Source organism: Copadichromis virginalis, linkage group LG3, assembly GCF_057382275.1.
Source record: "Copadichromis virginalis isolate Kocher_CV1m ecotype Utaka linkage group LG3, C_Virginalis_male_GT1.1, whole genome shotgun sequence".
Taxonomy (NCBI): Eukaryota; Metazoa; Chordata; class Actinopteri; order Cichliformes; family Cichlidae; genus Copadichromis; species Copadichromis virginalis.
In genome coordinates this window covers 8,006,766-8,028,864 of record NC_140620.1, presented here as the reverse complement: position 1 = coordinate 8,028,864, position 22,099 = coordinate 8,006,766, and the positions used below count along the sequence as shown (strand labels likewise).

The 22,099-nt window shown below is 40.3% G+C and overlaps 2 protein-coding genes across 2 annotated transcripts; both read left to right on the top strand.

The window, feature by feature from the left end:
- The first annotated feature begins 305 nt into the window (after positions 1 to 305).
- Positions 306 to 3,623, top strand: LOC146712558 (H-2 class II histocompatibility antigen, A-K alpha chain-like). The gene is made up of 4 exons (XM_085452196.1): positions 306 to 422; positions 824 to 1,072; positions 2,571 to 2,855; positions 3,081 to 3,623. The coding sequence occupies exons 1-4, from the start codon at positions 353 to 355 to the stop codon at positions 3,194 to 3,196; spliced, it is 720 nt and encodes a 239-aa protein (XP_085308322.1). The 5' UTR covers positions 306 to 352; the 3' UTR covers positions 3,197 to 3,623.
- A 1,286-nt stretch (positions 3,624 to 4,909) lies between these two features.
- On the top strand, positions 4,910 to 11,806 carry LOC146712557 (H-2 class II histocompatibility antigen, E-S beta chain-like). Its single transcript, XM_085452184.1, has 8 exons — positions 4,910 to 5,083; positions 6,194 to 6,466; positions 6,709 to 6,922; positions 7,831 to 7,898; positions 7,980 to 8,090; positions 9,015 to 9,167; positions 10,388 to 10,553; positions 11,383 to 11,806. The coding sequence occupies exons 1-8, from the start codon at positions 5,029 to 5,031 to the stop codon at positions 11,402 to 11,404; spliced, it is 1,062 nt and encodes a 353-aa protein (XP_085308310.1). The 5' UTR covers positions 4,910 to 5,028; the 3' UTR covers positions 11,405 to 11,806.
- The last annotated feature ends 10,293 nt before the right edge of the window (positions 11,807 to 22,099 follow it).

The window sequence follows — 22,099 nt, the reverse complement described above, 5'->3', positions numbered from 1 at the left end:
TGGACTAAAGGTTTGAGCAGATCACCTCTGCAGTTCTTCATCTGTCCACCAGGTGTCCTCAGTGCACCTGCATTCGCAGATCACCTGACCATCTGAGTCACCTGACCGCCTGCTCCGTTTGTTTTGTTTTTTTAAAATCTTTCTTTTCCATCCATCTTCATCGGGCTCTGATCAAAATGAGTTTATTATAATGTCATTATTAATTTCTGTTTTCTATGTGTCTGTGTGTGTTTGTGGGCCTGGTGCCTCTGTCTGCCTGGACACCGATGACATCATGTGGTCCCTGTTCTGTGATTGGCTGATGTTTGTGTACGAGCTCGCAGACATTCAGAGAGTCACAGAGCTCCTGCTGATGATGATAAAGATGAAGGTGTGGGTGCTGCTCCTCGTCCTCTCTTCCGTCCTCTGTGTCTCTGCTGATGGTGAGTCTCTAAATCACTCATTAACTCTGTTTTAATGAACTTATTAAAAATACTAGTGAGCAAATGAACTCTGTCAGAAGTCCGAAACAGAAGAGACGAGCACGCGCACACATTTATCACGTGATCGTTAAACTTCACCAGCTGATTACTGGGACACTGTTTGTCTAAATATGAGCTTGTTCACAACACAGACACTCTTCCCCAGTCTGACAAAAAAAATCAGAAAAACACACATTTTTAACAACATACGTGTTGTTTGACTAATAGTTTAAAAAAAAGAGATTGTAATGAACTCTATATTTGAGGATTAAAGCATCAGGCTGACGGTTCCTGTGTGACTCACATTTGCTGACAGTCAGCACTGAATAACAGACACTGAATAAGCTCTCTGTTCTCCTCAGGTCTCCACGAGATGAACTCCATCAGCGGCTGTTCAGACACTGTTGGAGAGGATGTGCTGATACTGGATGATGAGGTGGTCTGGTACGCAGACTTCAACAAACAGACAGGTGTTGATTCTCTGCCAGCCTTTGCAGATCATCCACACTGGCAGGAAGGAATGTATGAAGAAGCTGTGGCTAATCAACAGATCTGCAGACAAAACCTGAAGGTGGCTCGTTCAGCTATGAAGGACTTCCCCAAAGAACTCGGTAAACATAACTCATCAACCACACAGTCCACATGTAAAGAACAGAAGCACGTTTCCAGCTTGGGAGTAAATCCTGTAAATATTTCACTCTGTTAAAGTGATAAAAAACAACAACAAGAGCTTTATGGCAGATAACTCGCAGAGATCCAGTTGTGACAGGCTGACAGGTTAGCTCAGCTTTGCTGTCATTATCCTGACACTCAGGTGTACAGTATGTAGTTGGCTCACTCTAGTTTTAAATAACATGTGATGCAAACAACAGAATAATGGTGTTATCCTGAGGTTAATCCAAGCTCACAAAGTGTCTGTATTCACCAGATTACAGATATAAACTAGAACAAAAACACACAAAGATAATCCAAATTTGGTGAGTTAGTGTTATCTTAAAAAAACAGCAACGTGTGTGAAATGATTGTTGAGAAATCTCCAAGTATTGTGAAGAAACAGAAAATATTTTCTAAGTTAATCTCCCTGAGTTAACTTCAGTAATTAGTTCCTGCAAACTATTAATGCGTTTTTTTGAGAAAGACATGAACAAACCTGAGTGGCCTTGCAAGTCGGTTCCTATCAGTCACTTATGTTATGACAGCCCCGTCTAGATCGTGGGACTTGTTAACCAGGGATGAAGCCCAGACTGCAGGTTTCAGGGTAAGATATTACTTGCTAGAGCAACCAGTTAGATCTATTTGGACTTAAATACATTTATACTCAGATTCACACCTTTATTGTTTCACAAAAAGTTAGAAAGGGAAGTTTAGACACAGTTTAGACTTTAACAGCACATTAAAAAAATAATAATCGATTCTAATTACTTAATTAACCCACTCTGAACTAATGGTGATGTTGTTCCTAGCTTTGGAGGAGAGAGGTTGGTGGTGAGATAGGCCCTTCCAGTAGTGTAGGTTTGTTCCACCTCAGTGCTCTGTGTTATTGAAAATAATAAGGAAGCTACGATTCACAGGGAGAACCTTAAAAGGCTTAAGAATCTGCAGTCCGCCTGGTAAATGATGGACGCCCAAATCCTTCTCAGAATCATAATCCAACACAGCGATGATGATGAGCAGAAATAGACGACATCATTCTGCTAAGATGTTGATCAGACTCATGTCTTTGATTAAGAACAAAGATGATCTACTTACTAGCAGCTCTCTTTAGCACTCTTATGTTTATGACAAAAGAATTTCTCTCTGCCTCGGTAAAGTTCTTCTTCTCTTGTCCTATCTTATCTTAGTTTATATTATCTTATCTTATGCTATGGAAATATAATGCTTCCTATGAAATGAAATAGGGAACCTACAGTATGTATTTCCACTTCATCACATGACATGAAAACAACAAAAAAAATCTGTTCTTGCACATTTGTGTTTTTTCCATTTTCTCTAGAAACTGGAGTTCAGCAGCAGAAGCTTCTGTTTCGTTCACAGTTTTTCGTTTTCTCGTGTTATTGAGTGCAGCCTGTCGCGTGGTGTTGTGAGCAAACTGTATGTGTTTGTGCACAGATGCTCCTGACAGTGTGGAAATCTACACTATAGTAAATGTGGAGATTGGAGTCCAGAACACTCTGATCTGTCATGTGACTGGTTTCTATCCTGCTCCCGTTAACGTCACCTGGAGCAAGAACACGAAGAAAGTGGTTGAAGGAACCAGCATCACTGTTCCCTTATCCAACAAGGATGGTTCCTTCAGCCAGACGTCCAAACTGGACTTTGTTCCAAAGGGAGGAGATTTGTACGCCTGCACAGTGGAACATGTGGCCCTGACCCAACCAGTTACCAAAATCTATGGTGAGTATATCAGGTTCAGTTTATTATAAAATGTACCAACAACAGTAATCACAAGGTGAGTTATATTCTAAGGCAAAGGCTGCATGTGTGCAAAGCAATGGAAGTGTGTTCAATGATCTCTAATAATATGATCTGAAATAAAAAAACAAGCAGAAAGTGTTGGTCCCAGCACAAAGACTGACTGTTTACAGATGTGAAGGTCCACGTCTCTCTCTGTCTCTGCAGAGGTGGAGGACGTTGAATCCATTCTGGGACCTGCAATATTTTGTGGAGTGGGTCTGACTGTCAGTGTCCTCGGCGTGGCAGCAGGAATCTATCTCTTCATCCGAGGAAGAAAGTGATGCTGATCGGTTGATGCTAATGTTTTAATAAATTCTGAGGTAGACACCATCCTCTGATGAACTGATTTTTATATGATTCATTACAAATGAAACATCTGGAGGAAAACTGTGGCAGCTGGTCCGAATGATCTCAGACCCTCCTCATCCTCACTGGGACTGATTATTGATGTGAAACGGAGAGTTTCACATCATTGAAGATTTACTGAGGAAACGTTGATTTCAGTGTGTTTCTGAATGTTTCTGTTGTGGAACGGTCTCATGCTGTATTTGGTGAGCTGATTTTTCTTGTGTGCAGAATGAAGATGAAGCTCGTGACTTTTTGAATTAAAATAACTGAATGTTTCTTTTTGATATTAAATTCATTCTTTTTATGGAGCAGCAAAACTGAAAAACAAATAAAAATCTGGTTAAAAGAAAGGCTAAAAAACCTCAGGCCTTATCAGACTTCTATTTCCATTAATTGTTTCAAAGGTCTTGCACGGGAACCTGAACAAATTAAACCTGATTACATTTTAAGAAAAGACTCAAACAGGTCACTGACTGAGTTGAGCCACATGGTGAGGGCGTTCTGAGGCAAACTTCCACAGAAAGGATGAATTCAACACAAGTTAACCTTAAATCCCACTTTGATTAACAAACACCGTGACAATAAACAGTGGGGACATTTTTCTTTAATTTTGTATTATAAATTCCGTCTTTGTCTCTTCTTAGCATGTTGTGATGTACTCAGCGTTAGCATTAATGCTGAGATGTATTTTAGAAAAAATGCAGAACAAAAGCAAATTAAGATCAACAACAAAAAGGAACAAAGTCGGCGATGTTAGCTTACAGACTAAAAGCTGAGTAGCTACCAGTGTGGGTGTTAATAACTCAAACATTTATTTTAATATATTGATAACATGTGATTGCACAGGCGTTAGTGTAAGATGTTCTCAGCTTCCACAACCACCAGTCAGGCTGCAAAGACTCCCTGATTTGGTCAGTCAGATACTGAACAGTCCTATTGTTGACTTCACTTAGAGCTCAGAATGAAGCCTCCAGACTCCAAACTACTGGCTTCTTTCAGTCACCTTCAGGCCGCGACACACTTAATATTGTTTTTTTTAAATCCATCAAAGTCTTGTGTCACTTCCTTCTAAAAGAAACCGCTTGCTGATCATCTTCTCTGCTCTTCCTCCTCTGTCCTCTCTTTCTTACATCTTTGTCACATTATTACTAGTTTCTCTCCCTGGAAATAAAGTAAGTGTACCTTTAGCCAACAGGACGAACTGAAACTGCATAAACACTGTGTGTGTATTTATTGATCTGTTAGAAAGTTTCATCTGAAACTACATGCCATAAAAATGTTTACCCTCTCTCCACTTCTTTGGAGCAAGTTAGATGCTGAGTATTGTCTCCACAACTTTAATATGTGAACCATGAACACGTGACTAAGATGAGAAGTGAAAGAATGTGCTGAGGGTGTAAACTGTGAGCTGCGGGATGTTTGGGCGCTCTCTGACTGACGCACACAAAAGGAAAGAAAAAAGGTTTTATTTTTTTAATTTTTTAATTTTTTAAATTTTTTTATCTAGACTTCATAATATGTTTGAAGTCAGTCATTCCATTATTTATAAGTTAAATAAATGATCAGATTTTGGTCTTTTTCGGTATTTCAGAGGAAGTCTGTTCGAGTTAGAGCATTTCCAGCTGAATAAATTAAAGCTCATTTCCTGGTTTCCTGTCACAGATTTCTTCCTGGCAACAGATGATGCTGCAGATCATGTGACATGCCCTCTGGTTTTTAGCACTGTGTTCAGTCAGACTGTCAGAGTTTGTCAGGAGAACTCAACATGGATTCATATTTTCTCTGCGTCAGCCTCTTCTTCATCATCCTCTGCAGAGCAGGTATTACACATACACTCATCAACATTCAATCAATACACTCACATGTATGTTCAAAGAGTCTAAATGCATCAGAGATGTTTTATTGATTAAATGAACGTGACATATGAGCTGGGATTAGCTTTTTGTCCTTAACCTGTGATGATCCTCCTCTTCCTCTCAGAGCTGGTTCCATTTCTTCAGTGATTGTTTAGATCACTTGTTTTCATCAGCTGACAGAGTCAAATGAGATCAAACACAAACATCAACCGGCTACTTTGTTTACCTTTTTCACTTCTTCACATTAACCTCCTGGGTCCTGTTCTATCAAAATTTTAAATGAATATCCTCATAGTTGGCTCTGATTTTCCATAAAAACAAAAATAAAGTAAAATCAAAATCTGGTAATTCTTTGTTTTTACAGTCATCGGGCACCAATCAGCCCAAATATAAATTAAAAATGCATGTTGTGGAAGAGTTCGGGTCTGAGGAGGTTAATAATGAATACACCAATCATCAGTCACTGAAAGTAACTGTTGGCCTCAGTGTTCGCACAGTTTACTGGACATAAACTTTATCATTTGTTATGATATAATATTTGTTTTGCACAGTTTTTCAATATATCACTTATAATTTCTATTTTGTTTTTAGTGGATGACGTCAATTATGAAATGTATGAAGTGATATGTGTAATATTGTGATGCACTGATTTGCAACCTTTTACACTGGATGTTCTTCCTGACAGAGAGCTGTGTGTCCTCCTGGTCTCAAACCAGACACAGCCTGTACAAATGTGCAAACCTCAGCAATATTATATCATATCATGTGTTTATACAGCACAACTGCACTAAATCATTAGCAGTCCCCATAGGGGGTCATGTGATTGTTGGAGTTTGCTGTCTAACGTTTAACATTGTTTAACATTGAGTGTTTACAATGTAAAGCACCTTAGCAGACTGCTGTTGTGAGATGGCACTATATAAATAAAAGTGACATATTGTATTTGAAGTGATGTGACAGTGATGATGTTGCTGTTGTGGGGCTCCAACAGTAGCTGTGTGTAACTCCTGACAGTAGAGATGTGTGTGGGGGGACCAGCTCAGCCTGAGTGACTCTCTGATCTTTGTGTTTCAGATGGATACGAGTATTACACTTCATCCCGCTGCCTGTTTAACTCCACTGAGCTGCGGGACATAGAGTACATCAGATCTTACTATTACAACAGGATAGAGTATGTCAGGTTTGACAGCAGTGTGGGGAAGTTTGTTGGATACACCGAGTACGGTGTCAGGGAGGCAGAGTACTTTAACAAGGATCCTGGACAGCTCGCCTCAATGAGAGCTCAGAAGGAGACGTACTGCACACCAAACATTGACCTCTGGTACCGAAGTGTTCTGACAAAATCAGGTGAGTCAGTGTTTCTGTGGCATCATCGGATCATCATATAAACATCATCACACTGATGCATCATCAACACAACTCCTGCCTGGACCTTCTGCACAGTTTACAGTAACACTGCTGAAGGTTTAATGTGACACGTTCAATAAAGCTACACCATCTCTGCAGACACCGGAGTGTCTGTGGTTTGCGGCGTCCTGCTTTAGTTTGTTGCAAAATTTACCAAAGTCATTTTCATTTTCATGTTCCAGCGAAACCATTTGTCAGACTTCACTGGACGAAGCCTCCCATTGATCATCATCCTGCCATATTGGCTTGCAGCGTCTACGACTTCTACCCCAAATATATCAAAGTGAGCTGGTTGAGAAACGGACAGGAAGTAACCTCTAACACCACAACAACTGATGAGCTTCCAGATGCTGATTGGTTCTACCAGACCCACTCCTACTTGGAGTACACACCCAGGTGAGTCTAGTTTGGGCCTGCTAACAGGACTTGCTGATTCTATTTATTCTTGTAAGTTTTTAATGTTTTCTGTCACCTGCTTATTTTTTCCCTGATGCTGTGGAGCTTCTTCAGTCTCATGTCTACTTTCTCCAGGATAGTTCCAGCGTCAGCACAGATCACCTTCCATATTCATTTTTTCAATAAAACAGCTCTGGTCTGATCCTTGGGCGCCCTCGACTTATTTAGCTCAGTCTGGTCTGTGTCTCCAGCTCGCTGACTTTCGTTTGAATAACATGAAAATGATCCACAGATGCAGATGTTCACAGCTCAGCCTGTGAAACCTCTTCCCTCTTTTCCTTCCTCATTCCTGCCACAACTAAATTCACCCAAAGTTCCCATTTCTTCTGAGCCAAGTGGTTTCAGCAGGAACTGTCTGAATTCAGCAGAGCAAAAAATAGGAAATCCCCAAGATTGTTTTTAACAAAGCAATAAACATGTCATGACAATTTCTTTGTTTTCACTTAGTGAATATGAACATTTCCCTACATTACCGTTGCATGTGTTGATGTGTCATGTAATAAATTTCAGAGAATTCCTCAAACTGAGCCTGTGATGGACTTGAGCTAAAACATCATGAACCTCCTGTTCTAAAGGACCAGTGCTAAAGACCTTTACACCTGGATGACGGAGATAGTCGCGTGCTTGGAACACATTTCTACAAGATGTGAAATGATCAAATGAACAAATCTTATGATTCCATAAAAAGCATTGAGTCTCCAGGTTCAAAATAATTGTGCAGCCATGCCAACTAAACCTTCCTTTTGTTACTTCGGAGTGCTACAGCAGGAAATAGAATTAGGCTGGATAACGAAAAGTCACGAATTGTAGTTCAGTGTGAGAGTCAGTGATGTTGGTTTGTGTTGTAGGTCTGGAGAGAAGATCTCCTGTATGGTGGAGCACGCCAGCCTGGAGAGACCTCTGGTTACTGACTGGGGTAAATACCTGTCTGTATCTACACACCTGTACACACCTGTGTGTCTGTCCACCTGTGTGACTCTCACCTGTGTGTCCTCAGTCCCGTCCATGTCTGAATCCAAGAAATTGATGATCGTTGGAGCCTTTGGGCTGATCCTGGGTCTGCTCTTTTTCCTGGCTGGAGTCATCTACACAAGGATGTGCAGCAGAGGTCAGAGCAGCACTCACACCAAACTGAAGCCAGTTCGTACCACAACATATGAGTTGGATGTTCATCAGCAGGATGATTTAAATCACAAACAGAGCATGAAAATTAGAATGATTAAGGGTCAGAGTTCAGAATCTCTCCTCTCTCTCTGATGTCCTTTGAGATTGTAGTAATAGTGGGGCCCCACAGGGCCCTGTAAGAGGACCTTTGTTTTTAAATCTGATATGTGAGAAATTTCCACATGAATCAGGCTAAAGGTCAGTTAAATATTAAAGATACTTACATTTATGTCTTATTCTGCCAGGAGACACTGATTAATAACTCAATATAACCACAGATAAATCTGTGGTTCTCTCCGCTGTGTCACACCACAAACACGTCAGCAAAGAATTTCCAAGTTTGCAATGTTTGAAATCTCACAAACCCGTGGAAAATATTGCCTGCAGAAAAGGAAAGAGGATCCATGACTTCCAGAAGCTGATGGCCCTTCTAAAGGGTTTGTTCAGAGTCAGGATAACTTGAGCTAAGGGATGGTTGGATTGCTTGGATCAGTTAGATCGTTGAGTTTCTTTCTCTAATGACAGTTTCTACCTCTCGGTCATGAAAGAAGTATGGCGTCTCCCCACCAGGCTAGCAGGGTGCAAATCCAAGTTTGTAAATGTGGTAACTCGAGAAGGAGGCGAAATACGAGTTTATAGTAAAAACCTCGGCCCAGTTTGAATCCAAGCGTTTCCCTGATCACTTAGGATCTTCACATTTGTACCATAGGTGCATATACCAGGAAGGTGAGGAGTAGCTGTGGTGCCTGCCAGTATTACTTTACCAAAGCCAAAGTCTGAGCAGCATGAAACATTAGAACTGTGGCGTGTATCAGTTCAGCCTGAGTCGTCACTCTTTGACCTTTGACCCTTGCTCTCACTGTTACAGATGGATATACACCTTTGGCTCACAAGTTCAGTGAGAAGCAGCCAGAGGACTGGAACAAAGATGCTGCAGCTCTGAGCTTGTGGAGACCTCAGAAGGAGATGTTCTTCAAACCCGACTCTGAGCTCTGCTTCACAAATGTTCTGCCTAAGTCAGGTGACGCACTGTTTCTGTGACATCATCAGATCATCACATGACAGCTCAGGTCCTCACTGATTAATCAGCTCCTGAATGAACACCTGCACACTGTGACGGTTTCATCTTTGTGTTGCAGTAAAGCAGAGCCTGCTGGTTAGCTTTGCCACATGGGAAAATATTAGAGAAGTCATTACGTCATTTAGCACCAGACGGGGAGCAACAGCTGACAGCAGCTAGCAGCAGCTTTGGGTACAGCCAACAGTGTGGGTTGAGGGTGCCAGGCGTCTCTGGATTTGGTGCATTTTTTACTGTATTATGATTGCTGTTGAGACCCGTGCTGTCAGCTATACTTGTTACTGTAGTTATTTGTTTACCAGAACATTTAAAAGTGCTTAATAATCATGTTTTGTTCTTTTTCTCTGGTGTTAACGCTAGGCCCTGGCTGTGTGTGATATACCAACTGCCTGGTTTCCACATCCTTCATATAAACGCTCATAGCTCGCTGCCTAAGATGGATATACTTAGAGTCTGGGCCTCTTCAAGTAGTGCTGACATAACTGTCGTATCTGAAAGTCAGTTATCTAATTTTATAGTGATTAAAGACGTGGCAGTTGGTGGATTTAACGTTTATCACTCTGCTGTCCGAGAAAAGGCGGTGATGTGGGGGTTAATGTAAAGGTCTGTGTTCAGGTCTTGTAGTGTAGTTGGGCTTCTTCTTGTTGCTACCACACCATCCAGCTCTCCTGGATTTCAGTGATATAATTATTGTCTCTGCTCATTCTCTCCATCTGTTGGAGTCTGTTTATCACATAGCACAGATCTAGCACACCACTGTACTTTATACTCTCTGGTTGACTGGTCCTCATGGGCCTTATGCAGGATGCTTCAGTTCATACAGAACTGCATAGAGCATAATGCACGACTTGCAGGTCTCTTAGTTAACTTTACTTACAGACTTTAGAAGACGTATAAATGACTCATCAGTGGAAACATTAGACCATTTTAGTTATAAGACTATTTTTTTATTGTAGTCATTTTAATATGTTTGTCTGAAGCAGGTCTCTTTATAAATGAGACATCATGTATCAGTGGGACAACCTGTGTAAATAAAGCTTAAATAAGATAAATTATAATTCCAGATTAAGAGTGAAACGTTGAAAAGCTGTGTGAGGGAGCCACGCAGCGAGGGAGGGATGCAGGAAACTGTGATGGTTTAAATTGTCATTATTATGTTTCAGTGATGCCGCTGATTGGTGTTCATGCCATGATGCCCCCTGGTGGTCATCATCCTGCCACGCTGCTCTACAAAGTCTACGACTTCTACCCCAAAAAGGTCGCTTCTGCTAAAGCGATAAAAGCAGCTGATTTGCTTGAGAAGACTTTACCAGTTGAGCTGGAGCCCAGGTGAGTCCACAGCTCTGAGTGCAGGAACAAAGGATGAGGAGCAGATAGTTTATAAAGACACACTCAGGCTGCAGGGTGGCTTTATTTAAACCAGAAGATGAAACTGCCAGAAACATTGAGGGCTGGATCTCTGTGTGTAACCACACGTGTGCCTGCATGGTGAGCTCCTGTATGAATGAAACACCAGTTTACATCAGGCTCAGTGTCAGGATTGTGATGTGGATGAGTCATTCTGGGCTTTTAATTGCAACAGTTTGTTTTTAATACAACTGCTTCTACATATTAGCTTTGGGCACATTCACAGTTTATAAAAGTGCACTGAGATTTTTATAAACTGTGATAACTGTGAAAGAGAGCAGACAGGACTAAGAGACAGAAACAGGACTGCTGGATGAGCTACACTCACTATGAGCAGAGACAGAGCGATGCTGTATCATCATTAGCTAAGCTCAGTACGAGTCATCTGTCTCAGCTGACATTCTTCAGTTTCTTCTTTGCTTTTAATAGAAAATGTTTCTGATTCTGAGCCAAAAAGTTAAAGTTCCTACTGTGGAAAAAAAAACCCTGTTTTTTGAAAGCCTACAAAAATACAGGAAAGCAGGTCACACATATTTATCTACAAATTAATGACACAAGATGAGAGCCGGGGCCCCTCAGCCCCCCCAAACCATATATGATTTGAATCTGATGCTACAAACACAGCAGATAAAGCCAGCACCTGCTCCTGCTGGCGCACACCAGCGTTGGTTAAAGCAGTACAGGTTTGTACAGCTCCTGGTTCAAAGCAGTCAGACCTGGCCTAACAATGTTTCCTCTGTCTGTGCCCCAGGACTGATGCTGGTTCCCAGTAGCTGCTGGAAGCTCTGTGTTTGATCCAGGCTCTTTGAGTCAGGCTGAATGTGGACTGTGGTGGATCTGCTGGAGTCTCAATGTGTTTAGAGATTTCATCATGTGTGTGTGTGCAGAGTATTCTTAGAGTCTTTACACCTGTCTGACAGCAGGAGCCAACCAGGTGAGCTTCTTCCTGATGGACCTGAGCTGGAGGAAAGCCAGGTGTGTGCTGGGAAACTGAATCTTTTATTGCTTTGTTTGGCTGTCAGGCTGGAGGGGGCGGAGCTCTGTGGGTGTTTGTGTGTGTGGGACCTTCCAGTGTTAACAAACGCACACGCACATAGAGATGAACCCAGACTCAGACACTGTCAGCTGGATTTTACTTCCTCATTCTTTTCTCAATAAATCTGTTTCCACAGTCATGTGATCAGTTTCTTCTTTCAAACCCTGTAATGACAGAGAGCCGTTTAGGCTCTGCAGTGTGGGCGTGTGTTTACTTTGCTGTTAATAAAGTTAAGCAGATCAAACAGACAGCACACGCTGACCTCTCACCTCTGTGAGCAGCCAATCACAGCAGGCCGAGGACTAAAAAAAAAACAAACCTTATCTCATCCTGACCCTGTCAGTGGATCCACGATGAAGCTCTGGATCCTGAACTGAGAGCAGCCGGAGTCAAACAGAGAGTCGGAGGTGAAGCTGAGAATCTCCTGAGTGTGTCCATCAGGTTCAGATCCTGTGGTGCCGTCACTCACTGCCGTCTTTCTACAGATGTTTCTCAGCTTATAGCATCAGAAAAAATCAGTGTGGTGTGTTTTTGACTGCTGTGTTGCAGTTTGATGGTCAGTTTTCTCAGTTTGTGACTTCTTAAAGTCTCTGTGGCCACAATCACAGCTGGGGAATCTTCTAAAACCAAGGAAGGGAGCTCTGGCTCTTCCTTTATTACCTCCTTTAGGAGGACACACTGGGTGCCCTTTATAAAATAGGAGCATATAATGCTGTCCCATAATTCACAGCAACACACTCAGACACAGATCATCATGTATGTGATGGCTGTGGTATCCATGTTTAGCGTGCTGATGTGTTTGAAATAGCTTTTGTTGTGTTGCTCTTTACTCACCTGCTGACATCCTGCAGCTCAGCAGTAAACCATCTGCATGCTGAATATGATGAATAAGATAATGAAGCTTCACCTGCCTTCAGCAGGTGCACATAGTAACTCTCTGTAGTGAAACTTCTATCTCTGGAGGCTTCCTCGATGTCCGCCGACCAGTCAGTGTCTGGTGTTGATGAAAAAGAGGAGGAGGCTCAAAGGGTGGAGCTGGCGATATCAGAGCATGAGGAAGAGGTTGTTTGGGTTTCCAATGAACAACTGTATTCCAATTTCACCGTTGGTCTAAAGCAATGTTCCCTCTAATGGTTCATGTGTCTGAACACACAAACTCCCTGAGCAGCCCCTTGGACCACTGTGAGCAACAGCAGACGTGTGCACTGTGGTCACGCCAGCATCCAAGTTACATGTTTATTAAAGTAATCAAATTACAGCTTTTACATTTATGTTAGAGTACTCTTAATTAACTGCTTTACCCCACTTACAATGTTCATGAGCTGTGTAGGATGTTAACACTATTGGAAGTTAAAATAAGAGAGTCCTGTAACTCTCTGTCTGCAAAATACAGTAAATAATGATCAACGTTGGGCAATTAATTATATAGTTACTCCTTCAAAAAAGTAACTGAGTTATGCAAACAACAATGTTTTTTGCAGCTGTTTACAAAAATATGCAGCCAATGTGTTTAAACAAACATTTCAAACTATTTACAGAACAATCAGCTGTTCTGCATCAAATCTGATGCCACACAAATTATTTGTGCCGCTCCAAAAAATAATTTCTGTCCACTATGAGATGAAGGAGAACAACAGCCTGATACCTGCAGGCCTGACAGCAGCAGATGTATCACTGCTGTAACACCTGTAACATTCAGCAGTCGCCTCATTGTTCTGACACACAACAAAACTACTGAGAGTGAGAGAGCGTTTTCCTCGTAAAATGCCGCTTTTACCATTTTTTCCTGCAGTAAATATAAACAACGATAGTATTCAGGAAGAAAACCAAACATTAGCTGTGTCCCAAAATGTCGGCTGCATCCTTCAGAGAACCCGGCTTTTGTGGTCTACGATCGAGAAGGCCGGAAGTGTGGTACAGTCTAGCCTTCTGATTAGCGTCACCGCTGTCTCGGAGTTTAATAAACTCGGCCGTCTGCTCCTTGCTATCTAAAATAAAACAGGACACTGGCGTAAATTCTCGACCGTCTCACACTTCTGTTTTAATCAGTTTTTTGTTTATCGTTTATTCATTATGTGTGAAAATCCCAAGGAACCCTTTCTCGCCTTAAAATATGTTTATTTTGTGGCCCAGAAAGATTAATAAGAGTCATTTTAAAACTTAGTAGCACCCGCCATTGTTGGCAGCTGAAATTTGGCTCGGCCGCGCTATGAATTCTGGGATATGGTGGCCTACAAAGGACACGTCGATACCCGATCCGTACCGGAAACCCGATCGGTACCCCGCATGCGCAAATCTTACGTCACTTCCTCTCTTTGCCAACATTGCGACATTCAATATATTTGAATGATACGGTTAGCGCCCAGTTAGCTCCTAGCATTTCTCAACAGCTCTGCCTCCTTTTCGACTACCAGGACATTTAAACAATGAATAATCGGTATACAAACAAATTCATGCTTTTCTCCTCAACAGAGAGCGTTCCCCAAAGAACAGCGCCGTAAAATAAGAAGAATGGCGCCTAATTACAGAGTTAATAATGCAGACTTTGTAATATGTAACGTGAACATTCATCAGCCAGATGAAGTGTTTACTGACAATTGACAGTGAGAGCAGACATCATCATCAGTATTCCAATCAATCCTCTCCACACAAACAAGCATAAATACACTCGACTATCATTAAATCAAAATCAACACACATTTGTAATGATGCTAATTCAGTTTACAATAGGGTTCCTTCGCTCGGTCAGCAGGTGGCAGTATCCTCGTACACTGGGGAGTAAACTGCCATTAAACGAACAGAAGAAGAATAAAACATCTGCACGGTACGGATCGGGTAGACCCGATTTGTACGGTCCGACTTTGCACATGCGCAGTAAGGATCGGTGAGTCCTGATCCCTAACTATCTTTTTATTTTTTTGTTTTTGTCTACATTATATTAAATGTTTCATTATCGGAAACATCTTACTTGTTATTCTTAACATCTTAACAGGTACTCTGACCCGTAACTATCGTAAAATACTTCGACCGGAAGTAGACACCTTTCGCGCATGCAGGGTACCGATCGGGTTTCCGGTACAGATCGGGTAGTGACAGGACACACCCGACCCATCCTTCAAATTCGTGGAAATGAAGGACGCATTTATCGGCCGCATTTGAAGGAGTCGACCTTCGACGCCTGGCTGTGACGTAATCGGCCTTCACATGCGCCAGGCTGCCATATCGCACCATCAGCCCCTCTGGCCAACAGTAGGTGGTAGGGTAAAGTGTCTTGCCGAAGGACACAACGACCAGGACAGACAGCCCAACCTTCCGGTTACAGATGCTCTTCCCATCCCCCTGAGCCACGGTCGCCCACATCAGCTGCCATCAGCAGGTAGACCGTTTGTCTTGAGCTTGAGTGGAGTGAAGGAATGTATTTACAGCAAAACTGTGCACAAGGTAAAGTCAGAGTTTGATACCCTCTGCACTTGAAAACAGACGGTAACAAACAGGTATAACCATTTATTATTATTGTTGTTGTTGTTATTATTATATGTATGTACTGTTTGTTTGTGTTTCATTAACAGTAGTACAGCAGTATTGGCTTAAAACCTTGCATCTGGTATTCAACATTCTAATTTTCTTATGCTTATTTTTAGCATGAGGTGCTAATAGAGCCTCATTTGGTTGTCTCATAAATGACTGTGTGATTGATTTAAATTCAGTACCATGTGTGGATACTTTAAAGGTACATTTTGGATACGGTTGAGATTTCCAGTCTGCTGTGCACCCCCAAACACCCACAGGCTCTGGGGGCAGCTCTCTGGTAATAATCTGCAGTGTTCATGCATTGCCCCTAAACGACTCAGCCATGTCCCATTCATGATTATCTGGTCAATACAAAAAGAGAAATGCAAAGAAAGTTATAAAATATCAGTCTGACAGCTCATGATAACTTCTTGTCATAATTTTAAAAAGATGTCCCATTAAAGCCTGTAAACAGTGAAAACAATATTATAGAATACAGAGTTATACTGAGGACATAATACTGTAAAACTGTCTGTGGATATTTTCGTTTACCTACATTTATGAGTCATCTACACCTGGAGATCTCAAAGATAGCCTACTGGCAACAGAACAATTTTAACAGGAGGCTACGTCCAATGTTATAATCTTATTATAATCAAATCAAATCACAAGCGCACTTAAAGGACAACTCACTAACCATATTCCTTCTTCGAGTTTATGTTGAGGATCAAGGAGTGAGTGAAACTCTATGTTTGTCAGAGATACATTAATATAAAAGTTCTTCTTATTTGTCTCCTCAGAGATGATGCTACACTTTCACTTATAAGATCTGAGTGATACACTACGAGCTAGGGTCAGAAATTAATGACTAACACTGACTGTACTATGAGTGTCTCTGAAAAAAACACAAATTGTATGAATTTTACATGATTCCTCCTTGGTCCCACTTTCTAGCCCACATACTTGAATTATAGTATTAAAGTTCAAGAAAAACATTCAGTAAAAGGACTAGACGTTACAATCCCTGATAATGCATTGCATTAAATGGAGGAAATCTTGAAGGATGGCTGTTTTGAGGACGGGCAGCCCAGAAACTTTACCAGCAGCACACATCATTGTGTGCCGTAACTTTCAGTCTTTTACCCAAGCTGCCATTTTTCCTTGGTTAGGTTTAGGGATTTGATTATCAAAATATAATTTGGGACACATCGTCCATCGATTCATCAGGTGTTTCGGCCCCTCCAGGGTGCACCAGGCCCACGGAGTGTGTCACTGGTTTATGTTGTATTGTTATTGCTTCTTCTATTCACTGCAACTGAAAAATATTAATTACCTCTTTAACATTTATGGAGCCTCATTTCTTCAAAGGGGTAGAAAAGGTGATAGAGAGTAGTGAGACGAAAGGGACAAGATAAAAAACTATTAAGAGGTTAACGTAAATACTTCACTACCAACCAGAATAAGGCTCTGCATTTAAAAAATGTAGGAGCATTTTCCCTCTTAAACACCCATAAAAGCATAAAATGTTGAATGGTATATTTGACATAGTAATGTGGCCCTAACCCATTTGACTCAACACAGGAAACCTCACCCGGCCTGGACATGGAAAGGATGACAGATTGATAGCTCTTTCTCGTTTCTATTCTCTGGATAACAATATGTCTTATCTGCCTGGAACATAAAAGCTCCATCTCACTTTCTACACAGTCTAGGCATTTTGGGAGTCATATTATCATTATTTAAACCTAAGGATTAAGTAATTTCTTTCTTTCTCACATAATATACCGACAGTGTTATACGTTTAGTCAACTCCACAAACACAGAATTGAGATATCAGCAGGTTTTTGCACTCTAAACTACTCTGACTAAAGGGTGCACAGTTGTGTGTTGGATATCCAGTAAATCATTAATTATTAAGGATAATCTTAAGTTACAAAATGAGTGTTTACATATATGTGTTTGTGTGTGTACGCCTCAGCTCACTGTGTGTCACATTTTGTCGCCATCTGGTGGGCGATTATATCTACTGCAAAGCACTTGCTAAATGTGCTGCTGAAAGACAGAATCATTGGTCTGTTGAATGGTACTCTCTGTAGAATAGTATAGTATTCTCTTTAGAATAAAGTCAATAAGTCAGAAATGTGCAAACTGGAGCACACCCCAAACAGGAAGTCCTGAGGGTGCAAAGCAGCCCCTCCAGACTGTACCACTCTGTGCCTGTCTCACAACCTTGTTTCAGAAATGCTCAGTGTTATTTGGACATGAGTATGAACAAGGATCAGAAGATCAACTCTGTTTACTGGCATTAATTGACAAATGCTGTCAGTCAAAGCAATAGTCGTGAAGGAAAACTTCTTCTTGATTCCTGATGCCACTGCCTGTTTTTTCTTCATATATATGGGTGTTGATCTATTTTTGTGTTTGACGATTTTACTGTCTTTGAATCTCAAGATGTGAATCTGTTGTGGGGGATTCAAACACAATTCTCCTGCAATCACCTCTCCCACATGCACAACTACCCAATTAAAGTCTGTATTCAATATTGGAGATGTTACATTTCAGCAGTTAGAGCCACAAATGTCTTGATGCATGCTCAATCATCCACAAACTTTTTTTTTTTTTACTGGCACACATCATTTGTGGAGCATCTTATTGCGACACCTGATTGTTCTCTAATTTTAGTTTTAGTAATATGTTTAAATGGTTGTACAAAATGAAAAAAACAGCAGGTGTATTGGCTGCATTTTAGTTGATAAATAAATAGATAAATAGTTGTATATGTTTACAAAATGTACAGTTTATATTTGCATTTCAAGTTATAAACATTTACTCAACATGTCTGTGGGGGTTTTTTTACAGTAAAAAATACTACTAGGATTTTAAGTTCTTTGTGTGATTTCAGATCAGTAATACTAATGCAGTATGTCAGTGAAAAACAACTAAATCCAGTTGAGCTAAAAGGAATGATACCAAACAAGGCAAGGGGAAATAAAAGAAAACAATCTGAGGGTGAAATACAAACATAAACTCAAAAGGAGTCAAAAGTGTCCGGTTGTATTTCAGACCTCAGTGGGTTAATCCAACAAATCATGAAAAATTACGTTTAAATTTGTTTTCATGACAGTGCAGATTTCTGACATTTTGTGTAATTTAAGCTCTAACAATGTGACTGTTTTCTAACAAAAAACAGTGGTAGACTTGTGTTTGTAAATGAACCGCCCCATGTAGTGTAGCTTTCTGGATTTTATACTTATTGTGCTACATATTTATTTATTATACAGGCTACAGTACATAAGATCAAAACTCACATGTTTTATGTAACTAAAGTGCATAATTATGTGGGCTACAGACAATAATTAAGTTACAGACGATATTTATATGAAAAACATGTATACTTACTGCATTTGAATCATTTTAACCATATGTAACCACCTGCATATGTGTTTTGATTTTGCCACCCCACTTGATTTCTCTGCCACCCTCATGCAACCCTAAGAAAATTTCTCTAGATCCACCCCTGCTCCAGATGCTTTTCTTTCCAAGCTCCTTAGACTGGCAAGTCCCTGTGTTTATTTTTATATGGTTCTCATTGTGAGTTTTAACCACAGGTTAATGTGCTGCGCCACAAAGCTCAGATCATTTCAAACTGCTTCCTTGATCATGACAAAGAAGTTTTTTGCACTCAAATGGCCTCCACAGTCACCAGATGTTACTCCAATAAAGTAGCTTTTGAATGGAATGGGAGATTTGCCTTATGGACGTGCAGCTGACAAATCTGCAGCAACTGTGTGATGAAGTTATGTCAGTTTGGATCAGCATGCGTGAATATTTCCACGTGTTGAATCTCAAAAGAGATATGAAGAATGAAGGTAGGTCTACACTAGCAAGGTGTACCTTATGAACTGGCCAGTAAATTTATATTACAGTATCTGAATTAAGCAAATAATTCAGATAAAATGGGTGTATTTTAAATATGGTAATATTTCACTTTTTAAAAATACATTCCTCTTTTTCCATCAGTGATTTTTTTTTCTAGTTTGTTCATAAAGAGCAAAATATCGAGAGTGCATTTCATCATTTGCTCAGTAGGTTGTGTTATTGCTTTTTGGTTGCTCTAATGTTGCCTGGATTTAGGGGGAACGTCATGAAAAGGAACAAAAATTCTTGTTATTCCTCACATACCGTTGGACAAACTTTCTAAACAGTTTAGAATAGATCAGGATAAATACAGTAAGAGTATTAAAGAAACATTTTAATATGCCTATATTTGCTTTCTTTCAGTTACAATGAATTTGAATGAATTCTATGACTCAGTTTGTAGTGTTTGTGGAGATTAGGAAATTATTTTACTGTTACTATTCATAATCATTACTATTGCATTAATTATCATTTCATCAAAGCATTTATTGAAGCTGTTGATGCTACATTAAAGTCTGTATTTCAGGTGTTAGCATAATCACATAATCTTTCATTGCAGGTGCAACTGTAATCATGTTATACACATTGCATTTTGGTGCTTAATAAAGAGTTGATGCTCGGTCAGATAATTGATGGTCAGAAGCTTCGGTCGACGCGACGTCCGGCCGATCTATTGAGTAAAGTGGCTTAGAGCTATGGAAAGAACACGCTTACAATGCATATACACCACATATAATCTAGAAACAGGCCTGAATAGAGGCCTGTGTGTATTCAGCAACCTGCTGCGTTGGAGTTTGCTTGGTAACAGATGACTCTGAATAAGTCAGGAAGTATACTTCTAAAATGTCTTTGTTTTTCGAGTGAGGTCATGCACTGAGGCGAGGCGAGGCACAATTCAACAACAAGGTGATTCAAAGTGCTTTACAGAGACATTAGAAACAGAAACATATAAAAAGCATGATTTAAAATTGATTAAAACAAGCAAACAAACAAACTAATTAACAAACAAACAAACAAAACAGTATATAAAATCAAAACAGATAAAATCAGAACAGTAAATAAAATCAGTAGTTAAAATGTAAGTTTTGAAATTTAAGCTTAAAGTGTGGATTTGGTGCTTTATTCAAATGCAGCTGAGAACAGGTGAGTCTTCAACCTGGATTTAAATAAACTGAGTGTTTCAGCTGATCTGAGGCTTTCTGGGAGTTTGTTCCAGATATAAGGAGCATAAAAGCTGAATGCAGCTTCTCCGTGTCTGCTTCTGACTCTGGGAACTGATAAAAGACCGGATCCAGATGACCTGAGGGATCTGGGAGGTTCATACTGGGTCAGGAGGTCATTGATGTATTTTGGTCCTAAACCATTCAGAGCTTTATAGACCAGCATCAGAACTTTAAAGTCTATCCTCTGACGGACAGGCAGCCAGTGTAAAGACCTCAGAGCTGGACTGATGTGGTCCACTTTTTTGGTCTTAGTGAGGACTCGAGCAGCAGAGTTCTGAATGAGCTGTAGTTGTCTGACTGATTTTTTAGGTAGACCTGTAAAGATGCTGTTACAGTAATCAAGCCTACTAAAGATGAATGCATGGACTAGTTTTTCCAGGTCCTGTTGAGACATCAGATCTTTTATCCTTGATATATTCTTGAGGTGATAGTAAGCTGATTTTGTTATTGTCTTAATGTGTTTTTCTAAGTTTAGGTCTGCGTCCATCACTACACCCAAATTTCTCGCCTGGTTTGTGGTTTTTAGATGTATAGATTGAAGTTCTCTGGTGACCTGTAATCATTTTTCTTTGGCGCCAAAGACGATTACCTCAGTTTTGTTTTTGTTTAGCTGGAGAAAATTGTGGCATAACCAGTCATTAATTTCCTCAATGCATTTACCAAGAGCCTGTACAGGGCCTCGGTCTCCTGGTGGCATTGTGATATATATTTGTGTGTCATCTGCATAGCTGTGATAGTTTATTTTGTTGTTCTTTATAATCTGTGCCAGTGGGAGCATGTAGATGTTAAACAGAAGGGGTCCCAAGATGGAACCTTGGGGAACTCCACATGTGATACTTGTCTGCTCAGATGTGAAGTTACCTATTGATACAAAGTATTTCCTGTTTTCTAAGTATGTTTTGAACCAGTTTAGTACACACATATACAGTATATAGACTTGTTCCTGGGTAAGAGTTCAGACATATGTTGCTTGTAACTGCATTTATTTTGGGCCTGCATAAGTGACAGTTTAGTTCCAGAAGTAAGCGAGAGTAAGAAGGTCAACAGGAAGCATCTGGCGGAGGAACAGAGGAAGGAACTGTTCTTTTTGAATGTGTCAAAGGTTGTGGTTACTGTAACTGATGCATGTTATCTATCTGCTTTGACGCACGAGGGGCGTCATAAACGATACCCTGATATTATAAAAACAACTGCTGGTGTATTGTTCGGGGGAGATCGACGCCGACTGTGTGACAGTGTTCATCTCCCCACACGTGTGTTTAATACGGGGGTTTTATGCTGAGGATTGTGATGGTGTATTTCCTCCACACGTGTTTAATAAAATCATTGTTTTGACGCACTTGGACCTGCGGTTGTTTGTCTCTCACCTCAATCACGAATCGGGACATGTTACAGATATAATAGAAGCCAAGTTAAGAAAAGATACCATGTCCACTGTTGATACTTTATTAACCTAATAACTGAATGAATTAATAAGCAAAAGTATGAAAGCAAGAACATTTAAAAACCTGAAAGTAGAGACTCAAATGCTTGAAAGCTTTTGGATCTAAAACCTGTCAAACATATGTGTGCTTGCTTATTAGTAGCCCAGAGCTACTTGTACTCTTTGAAGCCCACTTTATTGGTTATTAATCATAATCTCAAAGAGATAAATTAGATAAATCCAGTTTATTAGCCTACCCTTTTACAAAGACACATAGTCGAACCTTTTTGAACATTTATCCCACACTTAGAAAGGATACAGTAGATATTGTCAGCATGTCCTTCTGTTAATTCACAGA

Coding starts and splice junctions, on each gene's coding strand:
- LOC146712558 (XM_085452196.1), top strand. CDS start 353: ATGATGATAAAGATGAAGGTGTGGGTGCTGCTCCTCGTCCTCTCTTCC. Junction 423..823: donor CCTCTGTGTCTCTGCTGATG/GTGAGTCTCTAA, acceptor TGTTCTCCTCAG/GTCTCCACGAGATGAACTCC. Junction 1,073..2,570: donor GGACTTCCCCAAAGAACTCG/GTAAACATAACT, acceptor GTTTGTGCACAG/ATGCTCCTGACAGTGTGGAA.
- LOC146712557 (XM_085452184.1), top strand. CDS start 5,029: ATGGATTCATATTTTCTCTGCGTCAGCCTCTTCTTCATCATCCTCTGC. Junction 6,467..6,708: donor AAGTGTTCTGACAAAATCAG/GTGAGTCAGTGT, acceptor TTCATGTTCCAG/CGAAACCATTTGTCAGACTT. Junction 6,923..7,830: donor TACTTGGAGTACACACCCAG/GTGAGTCTAGTT, acceptor TTTGTGTTGTAG/GTCTGGAGAGAAGATCTCCT.